Genomic DNA, 18838 nt, shown 5'->3' with positions numbered 1-18838 from the left:
AGGAAGAGCGTGAAGACGGGGGCATGCACTGTATTTGTAACCAATATATAGTGATGCAGCTACATCTGCCTGAGGCTGCAGAGAGAAGTGTGAATCACTGCCATTCACCTGGAGGGGATGTTAACTACTAAACCTAATGAAGGTGCCCTAAGTGTCATCTCTGCTTTCTATTTCACTGCCCGTCATTTTAGCAGAAAGCCCCAGGCAACATACTTGTTCTACTCTGCAGGATGCAGTGAGAAATACTGAGCTATCTATCCCCATACATCTCGCTCACGTTCTGAGTTCCCATTGAAAGTATTTGTCTGATTTATTCTGCTATCTGTTCTGCAAAACAAAAACAAAACAAAAAAACCTGTCATTTGTGTGTTGTTGTTTTTTAAAGTAATATGTCTTGTTTATTTGCTTCAAGATGAACCATAAATGCCAAACCGCACTGCAGTGGTGGAATTCATCCTCTCGGGACTAACCAACGACAATCATTTGAACGTCGTCATATTCCTAGTTCTATTAGCGACCTTCCTCTTGATCCTGATGGGAAACATCATCATTGTCACCATCACCCTGGTGGACCATCGCCTCCAAACGCCCATGTATTTCTTCCTCAGGAACTTCTCCTTCTTGGAAACATGCTTCACCCTCGTCATCATCCCCCGGTTCCTCTACAGCCTCCTGACAGGGAGGAAAGCCATTTCTCGCCCCACTTGTTTACTTCAGTCATTTTTCTTCTTCTTCCTGGGCTCCTCTACGTTTTTCCACCTGGCTGTAATGTCCTTTGACCGTTACGTGGCTATCTGCAACCCGCTACATTACATCACTGTAATGAGCAACAGGGTCTGCCTCTACTTAGTGCTTGGCTGCTGGCTGGTGAGTTTCCTACTGGTGCTTCCTACCACCATTCTCTTTGTCCGCTTGCCGTTCTGTGGCCTCAACATCATAAACCACTTCTACTGTGATACAGCCCCGTTGCTCCAACTCTCCTGCACAGACACAGGGATCATTGAAGTAGTGGTCCTGGTGACAGCTGTACTTACTCTGATCAGCACGTTGACGGTCACCATCATCTCCTATGGCTGTATCATCTCCACTGTTATGCGCATCCCATCCTCCACGGGCAGGAAAAAGGCCTTTTCCACCTGCTCCGCTCACCTCACGGTTGTGGTGATATTGTACAGTAGCTCCATTTTCAGGTACATCCGACCAGGTCAGCGCGGTGGGTGGGACTTTGACAATGTTGTGTCCTTTCTTTACACAGTGGTCACCCAGCTGTTTAATCCCTACATCTATGCTCTCAGGAACGAACAAGTCAAACAGGCCCTGAAGGATGCTTGTGACAGGGTATGTTTTAAGCATCCGAATAGGGCCTGAAAAAATTAAAATCGAAAGATGCAAGAGTAAAGTGAATATCTTTGATTTCGTTCCAAACTTACAATGGGCTTAGGTGTGTCATGAGTGCTATGTAAGATGCTGCACTTTGGAACCAATGTATCCAGGGTAACTTCCTCTGGAAAAGGAAGCCAGTCAACACCTACTATTCTGGTCACTGTTCTGGTCACTGTATAGACACCCAATCAATAGAAGAATTAAATGGATATTCTTAGAGTCTAGTTCTGCTTGCTTTTGGTGAAAGACTGTCCTGGCTTATCTCTTCTACTGAATTGCTAAGAAATGGGCACATCCTGTTCTATTGGTTACCTGGCCTCCACTACCCTACCCTGGTCTGCTTCTTACCACACCTTGTATTGTTGTAGCAATGCTTAAAGACCTCAACGGAGATCAGCACCCCATTTCACAGGCCATTGTACATTACACAAAAAACAATCCAGGCCTTGTAGAGTAGATCTTAGAAATGGGTAGATGCCTTATAATGTGACATAAGATACTCAATCTATTGAATTTATTACAAGGAAGATTAGGAGTTGACTTGGTCATGATATACAAGTACCTTCACGGGGAGAAAATACCAGATGGCAGAGTGTTTCTGAATCTAGTGGAGAAAGGCAGAAGAAGAACCAAGGGCTGGAAGTTGAAGCCAGACAAATTCAAATGAGAAATAAGACCTCTATTTTTAAAATTGGAAAAAACTACCACGAGAAGTGGTGGATTCTCTCTCTCACTCACTGTTTTCAAGTCTTGACCACATGCCTTTCTGGGATATTTTGATTTAGGGCAGGTCTACACTAGAAGCACTACATCGGCACAGCTGCATGTCTGGCAAAGATGCTCTATATCGATGGGAGAGTGCTCTCCCACCAGCATAATTACTCCACCTCTGCAAGAGATGGAAGCAATGTCATCAGGAGAGCATCTCCCACTGACATAGCACTGGGGCGGATAGCACTTAGGTTGCTGTAACTTGCATCACTCAGGGGGAGTCTTTTTCACACCCCCAAGTGACATAAGTTAGATCAACTTAAGCAGTAGTGTAGACCTGCCCTCAGTCAAACAAGTTATTGTGCTCAATACAGGTGTAACTGGGTGCGCTTCTGTGGTGTGTCCTGTACAGGAGAACAGATTACATGATTGAATGCGCCTTTCTGCCCTTAAAGGCTATGAATGTATCAATTTCTATGACAGAAATGCTGGAAGTGGAATGGGAAGAAATTATTTGTTTCCTCCTTGATTTGGCAGTGGATATTTTCAAAGGTACAGAGGGAGGGAGATGGGGGTGAAATCCCAGCTCCACTGAATTCAGAGTTTTACCATTGACATGTGTAAGCAGAATCTTACTCCAGGTGCTCAACTAGCAATAGGAGTTGGGTGCAAATTTTCCTTTGTCCCTTTGAAAATCACCCTTGTCTGGCTTCAGAAAGTTTCCCCAATAGAAGGTGACTGAGAAGAGGAAGAACAGAAAATCTCTCCTTTGGGAAGCAGTGGATGATGTTCTGCAACAGCATCAATATTGCTCTCCTGGACAAAGGCTAAACCTGTTCTTTTGTCCGGACATGTGTAAAGCTATCACATTTGATGTGGTTAAACAATAAACTTACTGCATATGTTGGTATTTGCAATACACTTCCTTCTTTTGGGTCTCCCGTCAGCTGCATCCCAAGATCTACTGCCTCTTTGGTTATTGGGTCTTTGGGCTCCTTGGTAGGTAACCCCCCATTCCAAAGAGGAAGGTTGGTGTTGGGGGGAAGGACTCAGTCTTTGGGGGAGGGGGGAATCGACATTTGTTCAATTCTGACTTCTTCCGTATTTACCTTGGCAAGTCACTTAGGCCCAGTTTTTAAAAGGTATTTAGGTGTCGAATTCCTATTGATATAAAAGGAAGTTCGGCCTATAAAGACCCCTAACAATCTGGCCCTGAATCTGGGATTTTCCAAAAGAAACCAAAGAAATCCTAGGTGCCCACATCTCAATGGAATCCAATCAGTGCTGGATTCCCTTGGGCGCCTCTGAAATTCCCGAGCGTCACGTCTCGGGGCCACATTTTGAAAGATATTCAGGCACTTAAAAAGATCCAGAGGCAATATTCACATGCACACCACATCCCACTCTAGGTGTCCAGACACCTAAACCCCAGCTCACCTAGGGGCCCAATATGGTAAAGTGTGCTCAGATCTCACCTTCTGGATCAGGGCCCAGATTTTACATAGCCAGGAAGTGACAAATTTCTGCGCTGAAGGTCTGTGGTTAGTATCCTGCCATTACTCATGCTGAGTAGTTCATTTCTATCGGTGGAAACAGAAGGACGTTCTTAGAGTTAAGAAAATCAGATGGTTGTCAGGGGAGCTGGTTTGAACCCAGCTTTGCCTCAGAATCCTTGTGTGGCTTGGCTTAAGTTTCTTTACTTTGAATTATCAAAAGAAGTACAGTGCCCAAATCCACTGAAATCCAGTGGGTGATGGGTCACCGACTCCTCTCCAAATGCTAAGTATACCATTCTGTTTCTCAGTTCTCCATCTCAGAATGGCATTAGTGATTCATCCATTTAGCCTGAGATTCTCAAATCCATGGAGGTAATAGCATTAGAGCACCCGAGAAAGATGAATGGATTTATATTCATAGTGCCCTTTTTAAGGAAAGGCAACATCATTATCTCCGTTTTATAGATGGGGAACTGAGTCACCGACTGGTAAAGGTCTTTAGGTGGGCTCTGCTCAGTGCTGGAATGTCTAAGGATCAGAGTTTTTAAGAGATATTTAGGCACCTACATCTCATTGAAATCAACAGTAGTTAGGCTCCTTGAGTACCTTTAAAACTCTGGCCCTTGTGATTTAGATGTGGCTAAGTCCACTTTCAGTCGTAACTTAGGCAGTTCAGAGCTTACGTCCCATTGACTATCTAATCTAATCATCTATCTATCTACGCCCATTCACCCCCTCTATCTAATCATCTATCTATCTATCTATCTCCACACACCCATCTATCTATCTATCTATCTATCTATCTATCATACTCATTTGGGAGCCTCTGCTTGGTTCAGTTGCCTGAACAGAATTTCTCAAAGTGCCCATGGTTGGTAGGTATCCATCTCACAGGGAAGATGTTTGACTATCTGCAACCCACGACCTTACATCACCAACATGAGCAACAGAGTCTGCCTCCAGTCAGTGCTTGGTTGCTCGCTGGTGAGTTTACTACTGGTGTTTCCTACCATCCTTCTCTTGTTCGCTTGCTGTTTGGTAGCCCCAACATTATAAACCACTTCTCCTGTGATACAGCCCCGTTGCTCCAACTCTCCTGCACAGACACGGGGATCATTGAAGAAGTGGCCTTGGTGACAGCTGTACTTATGGCACATTGATGGTCACCATCGTCTCCACTGTCATGTGCAGCCCAACCTCCACAGGCAGGAAAAAGTCCTTTTCCCCCTGCTCTGCCCATCTCATGGTTGTGGGTATTGCACAGCAGATCATCTCCAGGTAAATCCCACCAGCTCTGCAGGGCAGGCAAGATTTTGACAAAGTTGTGTCCTTTCTGTACACTATGGCGACCCAGCTGTTTAACCCCTCCATCTATGCTCTGAGGAACAAACAAGTCAAAGGATGCCAATGGCAGGAGATTTTCTGAGTGCCTTAGGCTTCGAGACTGAAAACCCAAAGGCACAAGAATGAAGTGAACCCAGATGCTCATTGACTTCACACCAGGCTTCCCAATGGACTTAGGGGGCCAAGAGGGAAGTAGGCCTCGTCAGAGGAGTGAATTTGACTCAGGGTTACATTCTCTGCAGAAAGGACGGTATCTATACCTAATGGTTTGTCCATCACTTGGAGATTAAGCCCACATGGAAGAATCATTCACAGAGTCCGTCACTGGTTGGAGTCAGTGAAAGTGTAGCCTTTTTTAATGATTGATGCTATTGATTTGTTAAGAACTGTGCATCTCTCTCACTTCCTTTCCCTTACGCTATCCTGGGTGGCTTATTCGTCTCATTCTGCTACACCGTGTCATTTCACATGTAAAATCAGCTGTCATGTCTGAAAAATCTCTTTTCCTCCTTCAGCGTTATTTCACACAGCTGGTCAAAGAACGGTCTTTCACCAAAGAGAAAGTTTTGTTTTTCCATGAACAATGCACTGCCTTCTTTAATATACGGCTTACTGAAATTGTTTACCAAAACCCATGTTTCAAAAAATAAATTCAACTACAAAAGAATCACGGCTCATTTTTTTTAAAATCACAGAAAATGGCCCATTTCAATCTCTACTCAACTAAAAGAACTTCAAAATCCTCAATATTTTTGTCAAACTACAGATTTTCATTTTCAGCCAGCTTTAGTATTTAGTAGAGCTCCTTGAAATGAGTGGAATGAAAACATTTTGGTTTAAAATGACCTGTTTTTAATGAAAATGTTCATGGTTTTATATAGATATGGCCTTAAACAATATAGAATGCCTTATGGAAATTATTAGTTTACTGAAAACATTTTTGATAATTTTCAGAAGGAAAAATAATGATTTTTTTTAAGTATATAAAAAACAAAAAAACAAAATTAGGTCAAAACATTTCCCAGTAACAACGTCAATATTCCCAAAATGCTGATTCAAAGCACAATTGTTTTATTTTTTTTTCCCCACCAGCTTTAGTATCACACGATAACGCTGAGCTTGCATCTGGTGCTTTTCATCAGTAGCTCTCCAAGTGCTGTGTACAAAGGAAGCCAGTATCGGGGTTAGGGTTAGGGAAGCCAGTATCAGGGTTAGGGTTAGGGAAGCCAGTATCAGGGTTAGGGTTAGGGAGGTCAGTATCGGGGTTAGGGTTAGGGAGGTCAGTATCAGGGTTAGGGTTAGGGTTAGGGAGGTCAGTATCGGGGTTAGGGTTAGGGAGGTCAGTATCGGGGTTAGGGTTAGGGAGGTCAGTATCAGGGTTAGGGTTAGGGTTAGGGAGGTCAGTATCAGGGTTAGGGTTAGGGAGGTCAGTATCAGGGTTAGGGTTAGGGTTAGGGAGGTCAGTATCAGGGTTAGGGAGGTCAGTATCAGGGTTAAGGGCGGCTCTATGTATTTTGCCGCCCCAAGCACGGCAGTGAGGCAGCCTTCAGCAGCATGTCTGCGGGAGGTCCAACAGTGCCGGGCCTTCGGCGTACCTGCCTCCGAATTGCCGCCAAAGCCGCGGGACTGGCGGGCCTCCCGCAGGCATGCCGCTGAAAGCCGCCGGACTGCCACCTTCACAGCGACCGGCAGGCTGCCCTCCACGGCTTGCCGCCCCAGGCACGCGCTTGGTATGCTGATGCCTGGAGCCGCCCCTGATCAGGGTTAGGGTCAGGGTTAGGGAGGTCAGTGTCAGCACCCCCACTTTACAGATGGGGAACCTTTGATGCAGAGCAGGAAGTGACTTTCCCAAGGTCACCGAGCAGGTCAGTGGAACTGCTCAATTAAAAAAAAAATTAAAGGTTGTTTTATTAAAATAATTTTGAGAGGGGATTATGAAAATATTTCATGTATATTAGGTTGTGGTTTTGTTCTTTTTTTTGTCAAACATTTGCTATAATGTTATGGATTTTTTTTGTTCGTTTGTTTTTAGGAAGAAATGTCCCACGTGGGCGGATTATCCCGTAACTACCCACTGCAGGCTTGCTTGCTCCTCGCCTGAAGCAGCTGGTTCCAGCCATTGCTGGAGACAGAAGACGCTGCTAGATAGGCCCTTGGTCTGATCCAGCCTCCCTAGTCTTACGTTGCTGCTCCAAAGCAAATGCTTGCGAACTAGAAGTAAGAGTAAGGCCGATTTGCCTCTCGGTTACACTACTGACAGAGTGACAGCTCCACTGATTCCTTTGGTGTTACCACTGGCTGACATCAGGATGAATGAAAGGGGAGTCAGCTGCCTTGAATGCAGCGGAGTTACTCCTGATTTACACCAGCGTGACAGAATAGGCCCCATTGACTCCAGTGGAGTGACTCCTGATTTACATCTGGTGAGCAAGAGGAGACTAGGTCCCATTGACTCCAATGGAGTGACTCCTGATTTACATCAGGTGAGCAAGAGGAGACTAGGCCCCATTGACTCCAGTGGAGTGACTCCTGAATAACACTGGAGTGAGTAAGAACATGAGCCCATCTAACCTGAACAGAATCACTCCTGGTTTATGCTGAGGTGTAGTAAGAATAACAGAATAAGTCTAGCGAATGCTGTTTATTCTATGCAATGCTCCTGGACTCTGCTTGCTAACAACACACGATGAGCATACAGCCTTCTACAGTGATCCTAAGATCACTGGTGGCCTGTACTGAAGAAATCTGTCCTCTTCATATAGAAAATGGCACTTGTGTTTCCTGCTAAGGATGACATGCCTTCATCTGAAGCTGGTTCCTCTAGCTTACCCAGCACATCATAGGCTCTAATCACTTCCGTCTTCTCAGGGGAACAATTTAAAAGAACATCACTGAGTTGTAATCATTAGCCAAGAGCCCAGGGAATAGACCTGGGAATCCTACTAACCCACTAATCATTCTTAACCTCCGGGCTGGGCGCCAGCATAGCCTCTCATCTGGATCTCGGGGTATTTCTGAGATATTTGACCCCATTGCCAAAGGATTATGTGACCCTCTGCTGGTGTAGATCAGCATAACGTCACCATCTTCAGGGCTGCTGCACTGATTTACGCCAGCCGGGGATCTGGCCCCATTGACAGACAGATTGAATGACTTTCCCAAGGTGACAAAGGAAGCTGATGGGATATTCGGGAAAAATTGTCTGAGTCTGAGGTCTGGTCCACACACACAAAACTTCATTGGAGAAGCACCGATATGGCTTGGTTCTGGTGTACAAGTACCATCAGAGGGAACAAATACCAAATACCACAAGGGCTCTGTCACCTGCTGGAGAAAGGCATGAGAAGAACCATTGCCTGCATGTTACAGCCAGACAAACTCAAATCAGAACTAGGGCACAATGCTTTTCACACTGGGACAAACTACCAAAGGTGGTGGTGGATTCTCCATCTCCTGATGAGACTGGGCGACTTTCTGGAAGATGCTTTAGTCAAATGCAATTTATTGGGCTCAATACAGGAGTAAGTGGAAACAATTCTATGGCTTTTGTTATCCAGGAAGCCAGACTGGGTGATCGAATGGTCCCTTCTAGGCTTAGAATCTGCTATGAATCTGTTGCTAGAGCTATGGTGGCGTGGAGAGTACAGGCACTACTCACCTAACTATAAGCCGCAGTGAAAAGCTGTGGGGAGGCAGTGAGACACTACAGCACGGAAAATAGCAGTGTAGAGGGGGAAACATGACTTGGGCATCTAGAGAGCTGTGTCGGGTACATACCCTGGGGTTCATGCATGTAGGAAACTCTTTTCTACTCACACAAGCCATGCCTCGCCATCTACACAGCTATTTATATCCAGTCCAGCTGGACACGCGGTGTCTGCACTCTCCGTGCGGCCATAAGTGTAGACGGACCCAATGACTGCACTTTGCACACCCTACTCTGAAAGCACAATCTCACTAATCAAGAATTAATGATGCTACAGTGCGGATTGGCCTGTCCAGAGCTGCCTATCTGCATTGTGAAGTACTGCTCACAGTGCTTGTCCACCCATCCCAAAAAGAATACTATCGAATGGAGGGGCATGGGAAAACTCTCATATGATGACAGATTGGAAAGACTGGGATTGTTAACCATAGATAGGAGACAGAGAAGAGGGGATATAGATAAGTTAATGGAGGATAGGTCCATCAATGGCAATTAGCTAGGATGGGCAGGGATAGTGTCCCTAGCCTCTGTTTGCCAGAAGCTGGGAATGAGCGACAGGGGATGGATCACTTGATGATTAACTGTTCTGTTCATTCCTTCTGGGGCACCTGGTGTTGGCCACTGTCAGAAGACAGGATACTGGGCTAGATGGACCTTTGGTCTGACCCAATATGGCCACTCTCATGTTCTCTTATGTTCTGATGACATGATGAAAGGCAATAAAATAGTGAAGGTAAATCAGGTATTTCTGTTCTCACTGTCTCTTAACAAAAGCAGAAGGGGGATGTCAATGAGATTGAAAAGTGGCAAATGCAGAAACTGACAAAAGGGAATGCTTGTTCATACAACACAGTTAGACTATGGAACTCATTACCACAGGATATTAGAGGCCAAGAAGGTACAGAAGTAAAAGTGTGAAATTTAATGCCCTGGGATATACAGGAGAGGTCAGACTAGATGACCTAATTGTCTGGTCTGGCCTTAAATTATACCAAAAATGAATTTAGCAAGATTCAAAGAGGGACTGGATGTTTATATCGACGACAAAAATATCCAAAGTTAGAATAGTTAATGGTGAAAAGGGCAGTTTTAGTTTTGGCAGGGATATAAAAATTCCTGCTTTCACCCTCTAAGTAACAGAGTCCTTCATGAGGAGCAAGTTATCCCACATCTGGCTGCTGTGAGGTTTCTCACACCTCCCTCTGAAACATCTGGTGATGGCCACAATCAGAGACAGGATACTGGGCTAGATGGACGATGGGTCTGACCCATGGATCTGGTCATTCCTATGCTACACTTCTCTTTCTGCAAGTAGCAGCACAAGTCAGGAATAATCCGCCCACGCTATGAAATACAAGTGCTTTGCTGTGGCTAAAAGTCTCCCTCAAGACCTTCTTGACCATGTCGTTCCGTAAGGTGTAGATAAAAGGACTTAGCAGTGGGTTAACTATGCTGCTGAGCACCGCAGGGATCTTGCGCATCTCCAAGGTGGACTTTTGTGACGGCGTCACATACATGAAGATGGAGATACTGCAGGACATGAGAAACAGGGTCAGGAGGGTGGCACAGGTGCTGAAGGCCTTATTCCGGCCAGTGCTGGTTGGAATGCGCAGGATGGTGGAGATGATGAAGACATAGGAGATAACCGTTAGGGTTAATGAGCAGAGGATGACAAGAGAAGATAACATGAAGTCTATCAGCTCAATCAGATGCGTGTCAGTGCAGGAGAGCTCCAGCAAGGGGCCAGAATCACAAAAAAAATGGTCAATGACATTGGAACGGCAGTAGGACAACCTGGAAATCATGATGGTTGGGAAGAGGATGGAGAGAAACCCACCCAGCCAACAGGCCATCATCATCTGGACACAGACACGGCTATTCATGAGGATGGGGTAGTGCAGCGGGCTGCATATGGCAGCATATCGGTCATAGGACATGGACGTCAAGAGGAAGAACTCCACCGTGCCCAGGAAGAAGTAGAAGTAGGACTGGGCCATGCAGCCAGCAAAGGAGATGGATTTATCTCCAGAAAGGAGGTTCTGCAGCATCTTGGGCACGGTCACCGAGGTAAAAAATAGGTCCAATGCCGAGAGGTTACAGAGGAAGAAGTACATGGGGGTGTGTAGGCGGCCGTCAGCGTAGACAATGCAGAGAATGACCATGTTGCTGAATAAGGTCAAAAGATACAAGTATAGCAGCACCACAGAGAGCAGGATCTCTGTCTCTTGTTGGATGGGAAACCCCAAGAGGATGAATTCTTCCACAGCTGAAGTGTGGTTCTCCATTCGCCATTGACCTATTGGGATAAGAAAACAATTATACAGTAGGGTTTGTCAAATCTTGGGGCCAGATCATAACTCTCAAATGTCCTTCATGTCTGGGGGCATCTCTACATCTGGGTGAAATTCTACTGTCAGAAATTTTCAAAAAACAAAACGAAAAAGCCCCAGAAAACTGGTTTTTGACTAAAAGAAAATGGTGGTGGTAAGCGTCCATGGGCCACACTTGCAAAGGAATTCAGGCACCAAAAGATGCAGCTATGTGTCTAGTGGGATTTTCAAAAGCGTCTACATAGGTTAGGGATAGATTTTTAAAGGTATTTTAAAAGGATTTTCAAAAGCACATAGGTACCTAAATCCCATTGAAATCAATAGACATTATATGCCTAATATGTTTAGGCACTTAGAAAAAAATCCCACCAACCACCTATCTTCATCTTTAGATGCTTAAAAACCTTTGAAAAGCTGGCCCTACATTTCTCTTTTGCTCATATATATATCACCAGAAAAGCAACATATGAAAACTGAATATTTTCCACATTTGAACCAAACAATTTTCAGTTTCTGGCAGTTTTCTGGGGGGAAAATGGTCTCTGAAAAGTTTGGGGTGAACATTTTAAGTTTCCGAGTTTTTGAACAAAATACATTTTCCTTAACCAGAAAAAACACCCAAATTTTATGACCAGCTCTAAATCTAATGATTTTTACTCACAGTAACTTACATTCAACACAGATTGGATATTTCTCCTCTCACTTAAATTGTGCAAAATGATTAACATCAGAAATGTAGACAATCATGAATCAGAGGTTCATCAATTCCTAGATTCTAAGGACATATAGGACCAGAATGATCATCTAGTCTAACCTCCTGTGTACAACAGTCCAAAGGACCTCGCTCATGAATCCCTTCACCAAATGTATAGCTTCTTGTTGCACCACAACACTGATGTTTGGAAACAGACATCCAACCCTGGTGAGAGAAGGAGTCCATTACAAAGGAATCCCACATCATCAAGTTCCCTGATTGAATAATTTGTGAGTCACTCATCTGCGGTGTTTGTCACACATTGTGTTTCTTGTCTGGGCCTCAGCGGGTTGAGAGGTGAGGATGTGATGTGATCCTCAGCCGATAAAAACATGCATGAATTCAATGGAGCTACATCCCTTCAAAACCAGCTGTTGATCTGGCCTACTGACTTCAACTCAGCCATAGAGATGTATACCCACAGGGAAACCAGACCAATGACTAGTGTGATGTTGCTTGCATTAGTTTCTGGGGTGACCAAACTGCGATGTTGATTATAATTAATTGTATTGAGACACAGTGCTGCTGCCGGGGACCTAATGTGCTAGACGCTGTACAACAACAATAAATAATAGCAATACCTGGCGCTAATCTCAAAAGGCTTCACAAAGGAGGGCCGTATTGTTACCCCTGTGAGACAGATGGGGAAACTGAGGCAGGCAGAAAAGAAGAGCAACACAAAACAAAACATGGTCCCAATATCAAATCATTTACACTCTAAGTAGCCAAATGTATTTAGGTACCTAAAGAAGTATATAGGTGCCTGGTAGCATTCTCAAGAGTGACTAGGTGCCTAACTCTCATTGAAATCTATGGGAGTTGGGCACTTTGGAAAAGCCCACTAGATGCCTAGATGCATCTTTATACACTTTAACAAATCTGGCCTTAAGTATCTAAGTAAGCCTGATTTTCAGAAAATACTGAGGACATGCTCTCTGCTGATCAGGCTCCTTTAAGATGTCATAAGCAGGCCAAAAGATGAGGCACCCAAAATGAACAGATGCTTTTGAAAATTTAGACTACGGAGATGAAGATTTTCAAAGGTGACCAAGGGAGTTAGGTGTCCAATTCCCAATGACTTTCAATGGATTTGAGTGTCTAACTCCTTGAGGCTCATCTGAAAATGCCAGTCTAGACACATGAACAACATTACACTGAGTACACTAGTGTAAACATACTCACTTTCTTAGATACGAGCAGTACAGAACTCCAGTTGTTACCTGGGGTTCTTTCAACCCAAAGCTCTTGGTAACTTGTACTCTGTGCGAGGAGGTGTCAGGAAATAAATCAGGGGAGACACGGCCGTCCGACCGATAGATGGCTGGCACAAACAGGACAACACAAGAGTGCTTTCACTTAAAGCTAAACTTTACTGAGTCTCAAGACTTACACACGTCCGCAAGAAGATTAGTGAAACACCCCCAACCCTTGATAATTACCAAAGCTGAGTGTGGCTCTCGAGTGACACAGCGGCAGGCGTCCGGTGGCCAAATCTTCCGTCTGCCGGTGGGGACCGCAAGCTGTATCCAGAGGGCAAGTCCAAAAAGAGTTCCCAAACGAATCCAGCTATCTCAAGCTTTTCCCCCTTATTTATACATTAGTAATAGAATCACATGTCCCTTAAAGAAACCTTGTTAAGTCAGCAGTTTCAATGATCAAGCAAGAGGTTCCTTCTGATTATTGATTAACCAGGTGTGGGTTTTTCCAGAGTTTGCAGCCTTGAGACCCCAATAGACGTTCCTTGGGCATATCCTACTCTTTTAAAATGCATGTATCAGCAACTTCAACACAATTCTTATCAGGAAGGACACGGGGTCAAGTTGCCCTTTCTGTGGCACCCCAAAACCCCCTCCCCTCCTGCCTTGGTCAAGCTGAGATTGCTGAATGGCCAATTTACAGCTTGCTGACTAGGCCGCGTTTAACAATAAGCCATAGTGGTTTCAGCCACTTTACTGGTTTGCCAAAGTCTCCCCATACACAGTCACCTTCTCCTCTGCATCACACTGCATAGATCAGAATAAGTTACTCATTATTTTTAGCCATCTTTGAGTGATGGAAACAAAAAAAAATAAGCATCTAATATTTTATTGAAAAAAAAATCTCATTAAATCCATTGAATAAACTGTTATACAATATGTCTGTGCCTTTTCCTCCAAGCTGGAAGAATAGTGAGGAAAAAATGCATTCATTGAACAACAGATCATAAATTTCACTGAGCAAATTCTCAGATTAAAATTTCGTAAACAAGTCTCGCCCAAGCTGGGTAAATGAAATCTTGGAACCTCTACAAATACCCACGTTTGGCTCTTCTGATGCTGCTGAGGTACAACGATTAGCGAGAGGGATAACGAACTCTACCCTGCAACAGGCTTTGTGCTTCCATGGTGAGAGTTTGCTACATTTAAGAAATCTCTTCTCTCTCTTCATGGCAAATCTCAGATGCTTTGCAGAGGAACCATAGTGCTAAGGTGGGTCATTTTAACCCAGCAAATACACCTCCAGGGGCTAATTTCTTCTGTCTTCTCTGGGGAAGCAATTTAGCAGATGTATCGCTGGGCAGATGCTCACGCGCCAGCCTAGGGAATGATTTATGGGATCAGCAGTAATCATTAACCACTATGAACTTCAGGGCTGATTTCCAGTTTTTAATAAGTGGTCAGATACTACAGTGATGGGCAAGACGGATTGATAGGGAGGGCAGATTGACAGTTAACTCACTGGACTAGGACTCAGGAAGTCTGCATTCAAATGCTACCTCTGCCACAGCTGCTGCATGCGACCTTTGGCAAATCACTTAAGGTGGGATTTTTCAAAGGCACTCTGTGTTGACTTAGTTTGCACTCAGTGGGAGTTTTAGCTCTGACTTTAACGGGAGCAGAGGTAGGCGAGTGCTGACCCCTTCTGACAATCCGCAGCCTGCCTGGCCCAGGTCCGTAAAGGTGTGTAGATGTTGCTCTGCTCGGCGTTGCAACACCCCATGCCAAGGTGCCCTGCTGCCCAGTAGAACATTGAACCCCGAGCTAGGAAACCCAGCTCACCCTAGAACACGTGGGGAGAGCTAGACGCCTAGGGAAGGGACCAGTAGACCATCTCTCTGTTCTCTAGTACATCACAGGTCATTAACCTTCACCCAGGCAGCCCTACCGTGAGTTTGAGAACTTGTGTTTGACTAAAGCATTAAATCTCCATTTGAGGACATCAAGAGACAAAGACTCCTCCACCACTTCCCTTTGGGGCTTGCTCCAATGGATAACCATCCTCACAAGAAATACAGTCATCACAGTTAAGGCTACATTTTAGTCACGGGTATTTTTAGTAAAAGTCATGGACAGGTGAAGGGCAGTAAACAGAAATTCACGGCCCGTGACCTGTCCATGGCTTGTACTATATACCCCTGACTAAAATTTGGAGGGGGAGGTTCAGAGGGTGGCCCTGGGGTGCTGTGGGTGCTGGGGGGGTGGCCTGGGGGATGCCATGGGTGCTGATGGGGGCAGCCCAGGGGGTGCCATGGGTGCTGGCGGGGGGCGGCCTGGGGGATGTCGCGGGTGCTGGGGAGCGCGGTTGGCAGGACTGGGGCAGGTTCCCTACCCAGCTCCAGGGAAGTGGTGACCTCCAGCTCCTAGCTTCACTTGCTGCTTCTGCTCCACCCCAAGCCCCGGTTCTGCAGCTCCCATTGGCTGGGAACCGCAGCCAATGGGAGCTGTGGGGGCGGTGCCTGCTGGCAGAGGCATCACATGGAGCTAGGAGCTGAGGGGAGCCCCCCCGCAGGTAAGCACTGCACCACACCCCAGCCCTGAGCCCCCACACACCCAAACTCCTACTGCTGGGAGGTGGAGGGGCCCGAGATAGGCGGCTCAGGCAGCGCCCAGGCCAGCCGCACAGGCTGCTGCAGAACTCACAGAGGTCACAGAAAGTCAAGGAATCCGTGACTTCCATGACCTCTGTGACGAAAATGGAGCCTTAATCATAGTATTTAGTTATAGTGCTATTTTTTGGCAGAACTGGTCAAAAGTGTTAAGTATTTTCTGTGAATTTTTTTTTTTTTGAGAATTCAATAAAAAAAATTAAAATCTGCTAATAATTTGTTTCAAATCAAATGGTCTCGTCCCGAAAGGAGGTGCAGGAAGGATACAAAAAATCAAAACCTGATTTTTTTTTCCATTTAACTTCAACTTGAACTGAAATGAAATTTTTAGATTAATTTCATTTTGACTAAAAAAAAAAAGAAAAACACATTGTGAGAAAACCACATTTCACACAATGTGAAAATGATTAGTGTGAAGAGCCATTTTCCATTGAAAAGGTGTTTTCTTTCCCCCACAAATTAAAACAGTTAGTCTTGGGCCCTGATTTGCAAACTGAAGTCACCAGGCCCATCTCTGGAATCCAAACTCTGCATCTTGAACCGTTTCCCAGGTGCAGATTCACACACGGATATTGCAGTGTGCAAACCTCACAACTGGAACCTCTTTAGAAACTTGACCCTATATAGAGGGTTAAAGGAATTGATCATTAGCGAATGAAATCAGCACTTCACGAGATTCTCAGCCGTGGGACTTTAACAGCTTTCACAGAACCTGGAATGGAAGCACTAGTTTAAAAAGCACCTGTACACAAAACTGCACAGAGAGTTGTGGTGTGACATTGCATTGATTATAAACTGGAACAGCCCAGGGACAAATTAATGCCAATCCCCATTGCTTCCTGGAAAAATACATTGATAGAAGCTCTCAGCACCAGAAACTGTGGGTGCCGAATGTCCTTCGGCTCATTGGAGAATCCCAGCCTTGGCCTCCTTGATTAATGTTTATACTGCATAGGAGCTAGGTGCCGCATAATGACTGCCTAGGAAGGAGTACTGCGGAAAGGGATCTGGGGGTCATAGAGGATCACAAGCTAAATATGAGTCAACAGTGTGATGCTGCTGCAAAAAAAGCAAACATGATTCTGGGATGCATTAACAGGAGGACTGTAAGCAAGACAAGAGAAGTAATTCTTCCGCTCTACTCCACGCTGATGTTGGAGTATTGTGTCCAGTTCTGAGCGCCACATTTCAGGAAAGATGAGGACAAATTGGAGAAAGTCCAGAGAAGAGCAACAAAAATGGTGAAAGGTCTAGAAAACATGACCTCTGAGGGAAGATTGAAAAAATTCGGTTTGTTTAGTCTGGAGAAGAGAAGACTGAGAGGGGACATAATAACTGTTTTCAAGTACATAAAAGGTTGTTACAAGGAGGACGGAGAAGAATTGTTCTTCTTACCCTCTGAGGATAGGACAAGAAGCAATGGGCTTAAATTGCAGCAAGGGAGGTTTAGACATTAGGAAAAAGTTCCTAACTGTCAGGGTGGTTAAGCACTGGAATAAATTGCCCAGGGAGGTGGTGGAATCTCCATCATTGGAGATTTTTAAGAGCAGGTTGGACAAACACCTGCCAGGGATGATCTAGATAATACTCAGTCCTGCCTTGAGTGCGGGGGAGTGGACTAGATGACGTCTCGAGGTCCCTTCCAGTCCCAGGATTCTATAAACACAGAACAAAGATGTGATCCGGGCCCCTAAGAGCTCACACGCTCAGTAATGATGTCTAGTGACTCTTCCAAAGCTCTTGGGCTGAGACATTCAAAGTTAGCAAAGGACCAGTTCCTCTTGGCAATTAATGGGAGTTGGGACTCTATGTCCTAAGAACTGAACATCACAAGCTTGGGCTCTTCGTGCACTTGCTATTGTAATGCTCACTGTGGCGCTCTCCCTTGCGAAGATGGAGAACATCCATGTGCCGTCAATTCACTGAACTTGCAGGATGGAATTGGTCGAGACTCATGGCCAGAAGGGACCATTGTACTGACCTGACCTCCTGCATGATACAAGCCAGGGCACTGATTCCTGCACTGAGCCCCTAACCTAAACAGTTCTTACAGAAGAACATAGAAATTGCAAGTCAGGCCCTTGATCCGTCTTGCCCAGTCTGCAGCTCAGAGAGTAGCCAGCACCAGATGTGTTATAAAAAGTTGCAAGAACCCTACAGCAGTTAAATATTTACTACTAGTCACTGCTGTGCTAGTAGTGTGCGTATGTAGTATCATCCGCCCCCATGATAGTCCCCTCCTAACCACCAAGATTGTCTCAAACCCTGTACGTTAGAACCGCAGAGTTACGAACACCTTGGGAATGGAGGTTGTTCGTAACTCTGAAATGTTTGTAACTCTGAACAAAACATTATGGTTGTTCGTTCAAAAAATGTACAGCTGAACATTGACTTAATACAGCTTTGAAACTTTTCTATGCAGAAGAAAAATGCTGCTTTTAACCATCTTAATTTAAATGAAACAAGCACAGAAACAGTTTCCTTCCCTTGTCAAACCTTTTTTTTTTAAACTTTCCCTTTCTAAACACAATACTGTATTTGCCTATTTCTTTATTTATTTATTTGGTCTCTGTTGCTGCCTGGTAGCATACTTCTGGTTCCAAACGAGGTGTGCGGTTGACTGGTCAGTTTATAACTCTGGTGTTTGTAACTCTGAGGTTTTACTGTAGTAGGAAGTTTAAAATCCCTGTAAACAATGTTCCTAATATTGAGCCAGGGTATTCTTGTTACCCATGAAAATGTCCAATTCTGCTTTGAATCTTGCTAACTTCGTGTCTTGAGGTACATCCTCTGGCAGTTTCATTTTAGAAAGGTAGTCAGTCTCAATTAAAAAGATTCAAGTAACGGAGAACCCACCACTTCCCTCTTCAAGTTGTTCCAATAGCTTGTTTACCTTGATGGTTAAAAATTTGCTCTACATTTCTAATTTGAATTTATCCAGCCTGGATGCTCTCCGCCTTTATCAAGCCTCCTTCCCCCATTCCCCCCCCCCCACACACACACACGTAAAGCTTCAAATTTTGAGGGGATTTTTCTTCTTTATTCCCCCATTTCTGTCAAAACTTTTGGTTTATTTGTGGGATAAGAAAAAAACCTGGAAGTTAAAGTGATGTATTTGACTTTAAAATAAAAACAAAATCAGTTTGAATCCTGAACAGATTTCAGTTTTTCGAAGGAAAAAAATCTCCAAAATGCTGACAAAATTAGAAACTTCACTCAGTGTTAAGAATTAGAAGCGCATATAAATAG

At 44.7% G+C, this 18838-nt stretch overlaps 2 protein-coding genes across 2 annotated transcripts; one reads left to right on the top strand and one right to left on the bottom strand.

The window, feature by feature from the left end:
• The first annotated feature begins 423 nt into the window (after positions 1–423).
• On the top strand, positions 424–7035 carry LOC112108087 (olfactory receptor 6C4-like). The gene is made up of 2 exons (XM_029913153.1): positions 424–1338; positions 6967–7035. Exons 1-2 carry the CDS (start codon positions 424–426, stop codon positions 7033–7035), a joined length of 984 nt encoding a protein of 327 aa, XP_029769013.1.
• Positions 7036–9926: 2891 nt separating this feature from the next.
• Positions 9927–10925, bottom strand: LOC112108088 (olfactory receptor 6J1-like). The gene has a single exon (XM_024202073.2). It carries the CDS (start codon positions 10923–10925, stop codon positions 9927–9929), a length of 999 nt encoding a protein of 332 aa, XP_024057841.2.
• Between the last annotated feature and the right edge of the window lie 7913 nt (positions 10926–18838).

Source organism: Terrapene carolina, unplaced genomic scaffold, assembly GCF_002925995.2.
Source record: "Terrapene carolina triunguis isolate 2854851 unplaced genomic scaffold, T_m_triunguis-2.0 Scaffold497, whole genome shotgun sequence".
NCBI lineage: Eukaryota > Metazoa > Chordata > Testudines > Emydidae > Terrapene > Terrapene triunguis.
This window is presented reverse-complemented; position numbering and strand designations above follow the sequence as displayed.

Coding starts and splice junctions, on each gene's coding strand:
- LOC112108087 (XM_029913153.1), top strand. CDS start 424: ATGCCAAACCGCACTGCAGTGGTGGAATTCATCCTCTCGGGACTAACC. Junction 1,339..6,966: donor TGAAGGATGCTTGTGACAGG/GTATGTTTTAAG, acceptor GTTTGTTTTTAG/GAAGAAATGTCCCACGTGGG.
- LOC112108088 (XM_024202073.2), bottom strand. CDS start 10,925: ATGGAGAACCACACTTCAGCTGTGGAAGAATTCATCCTCTTGGGGTTT.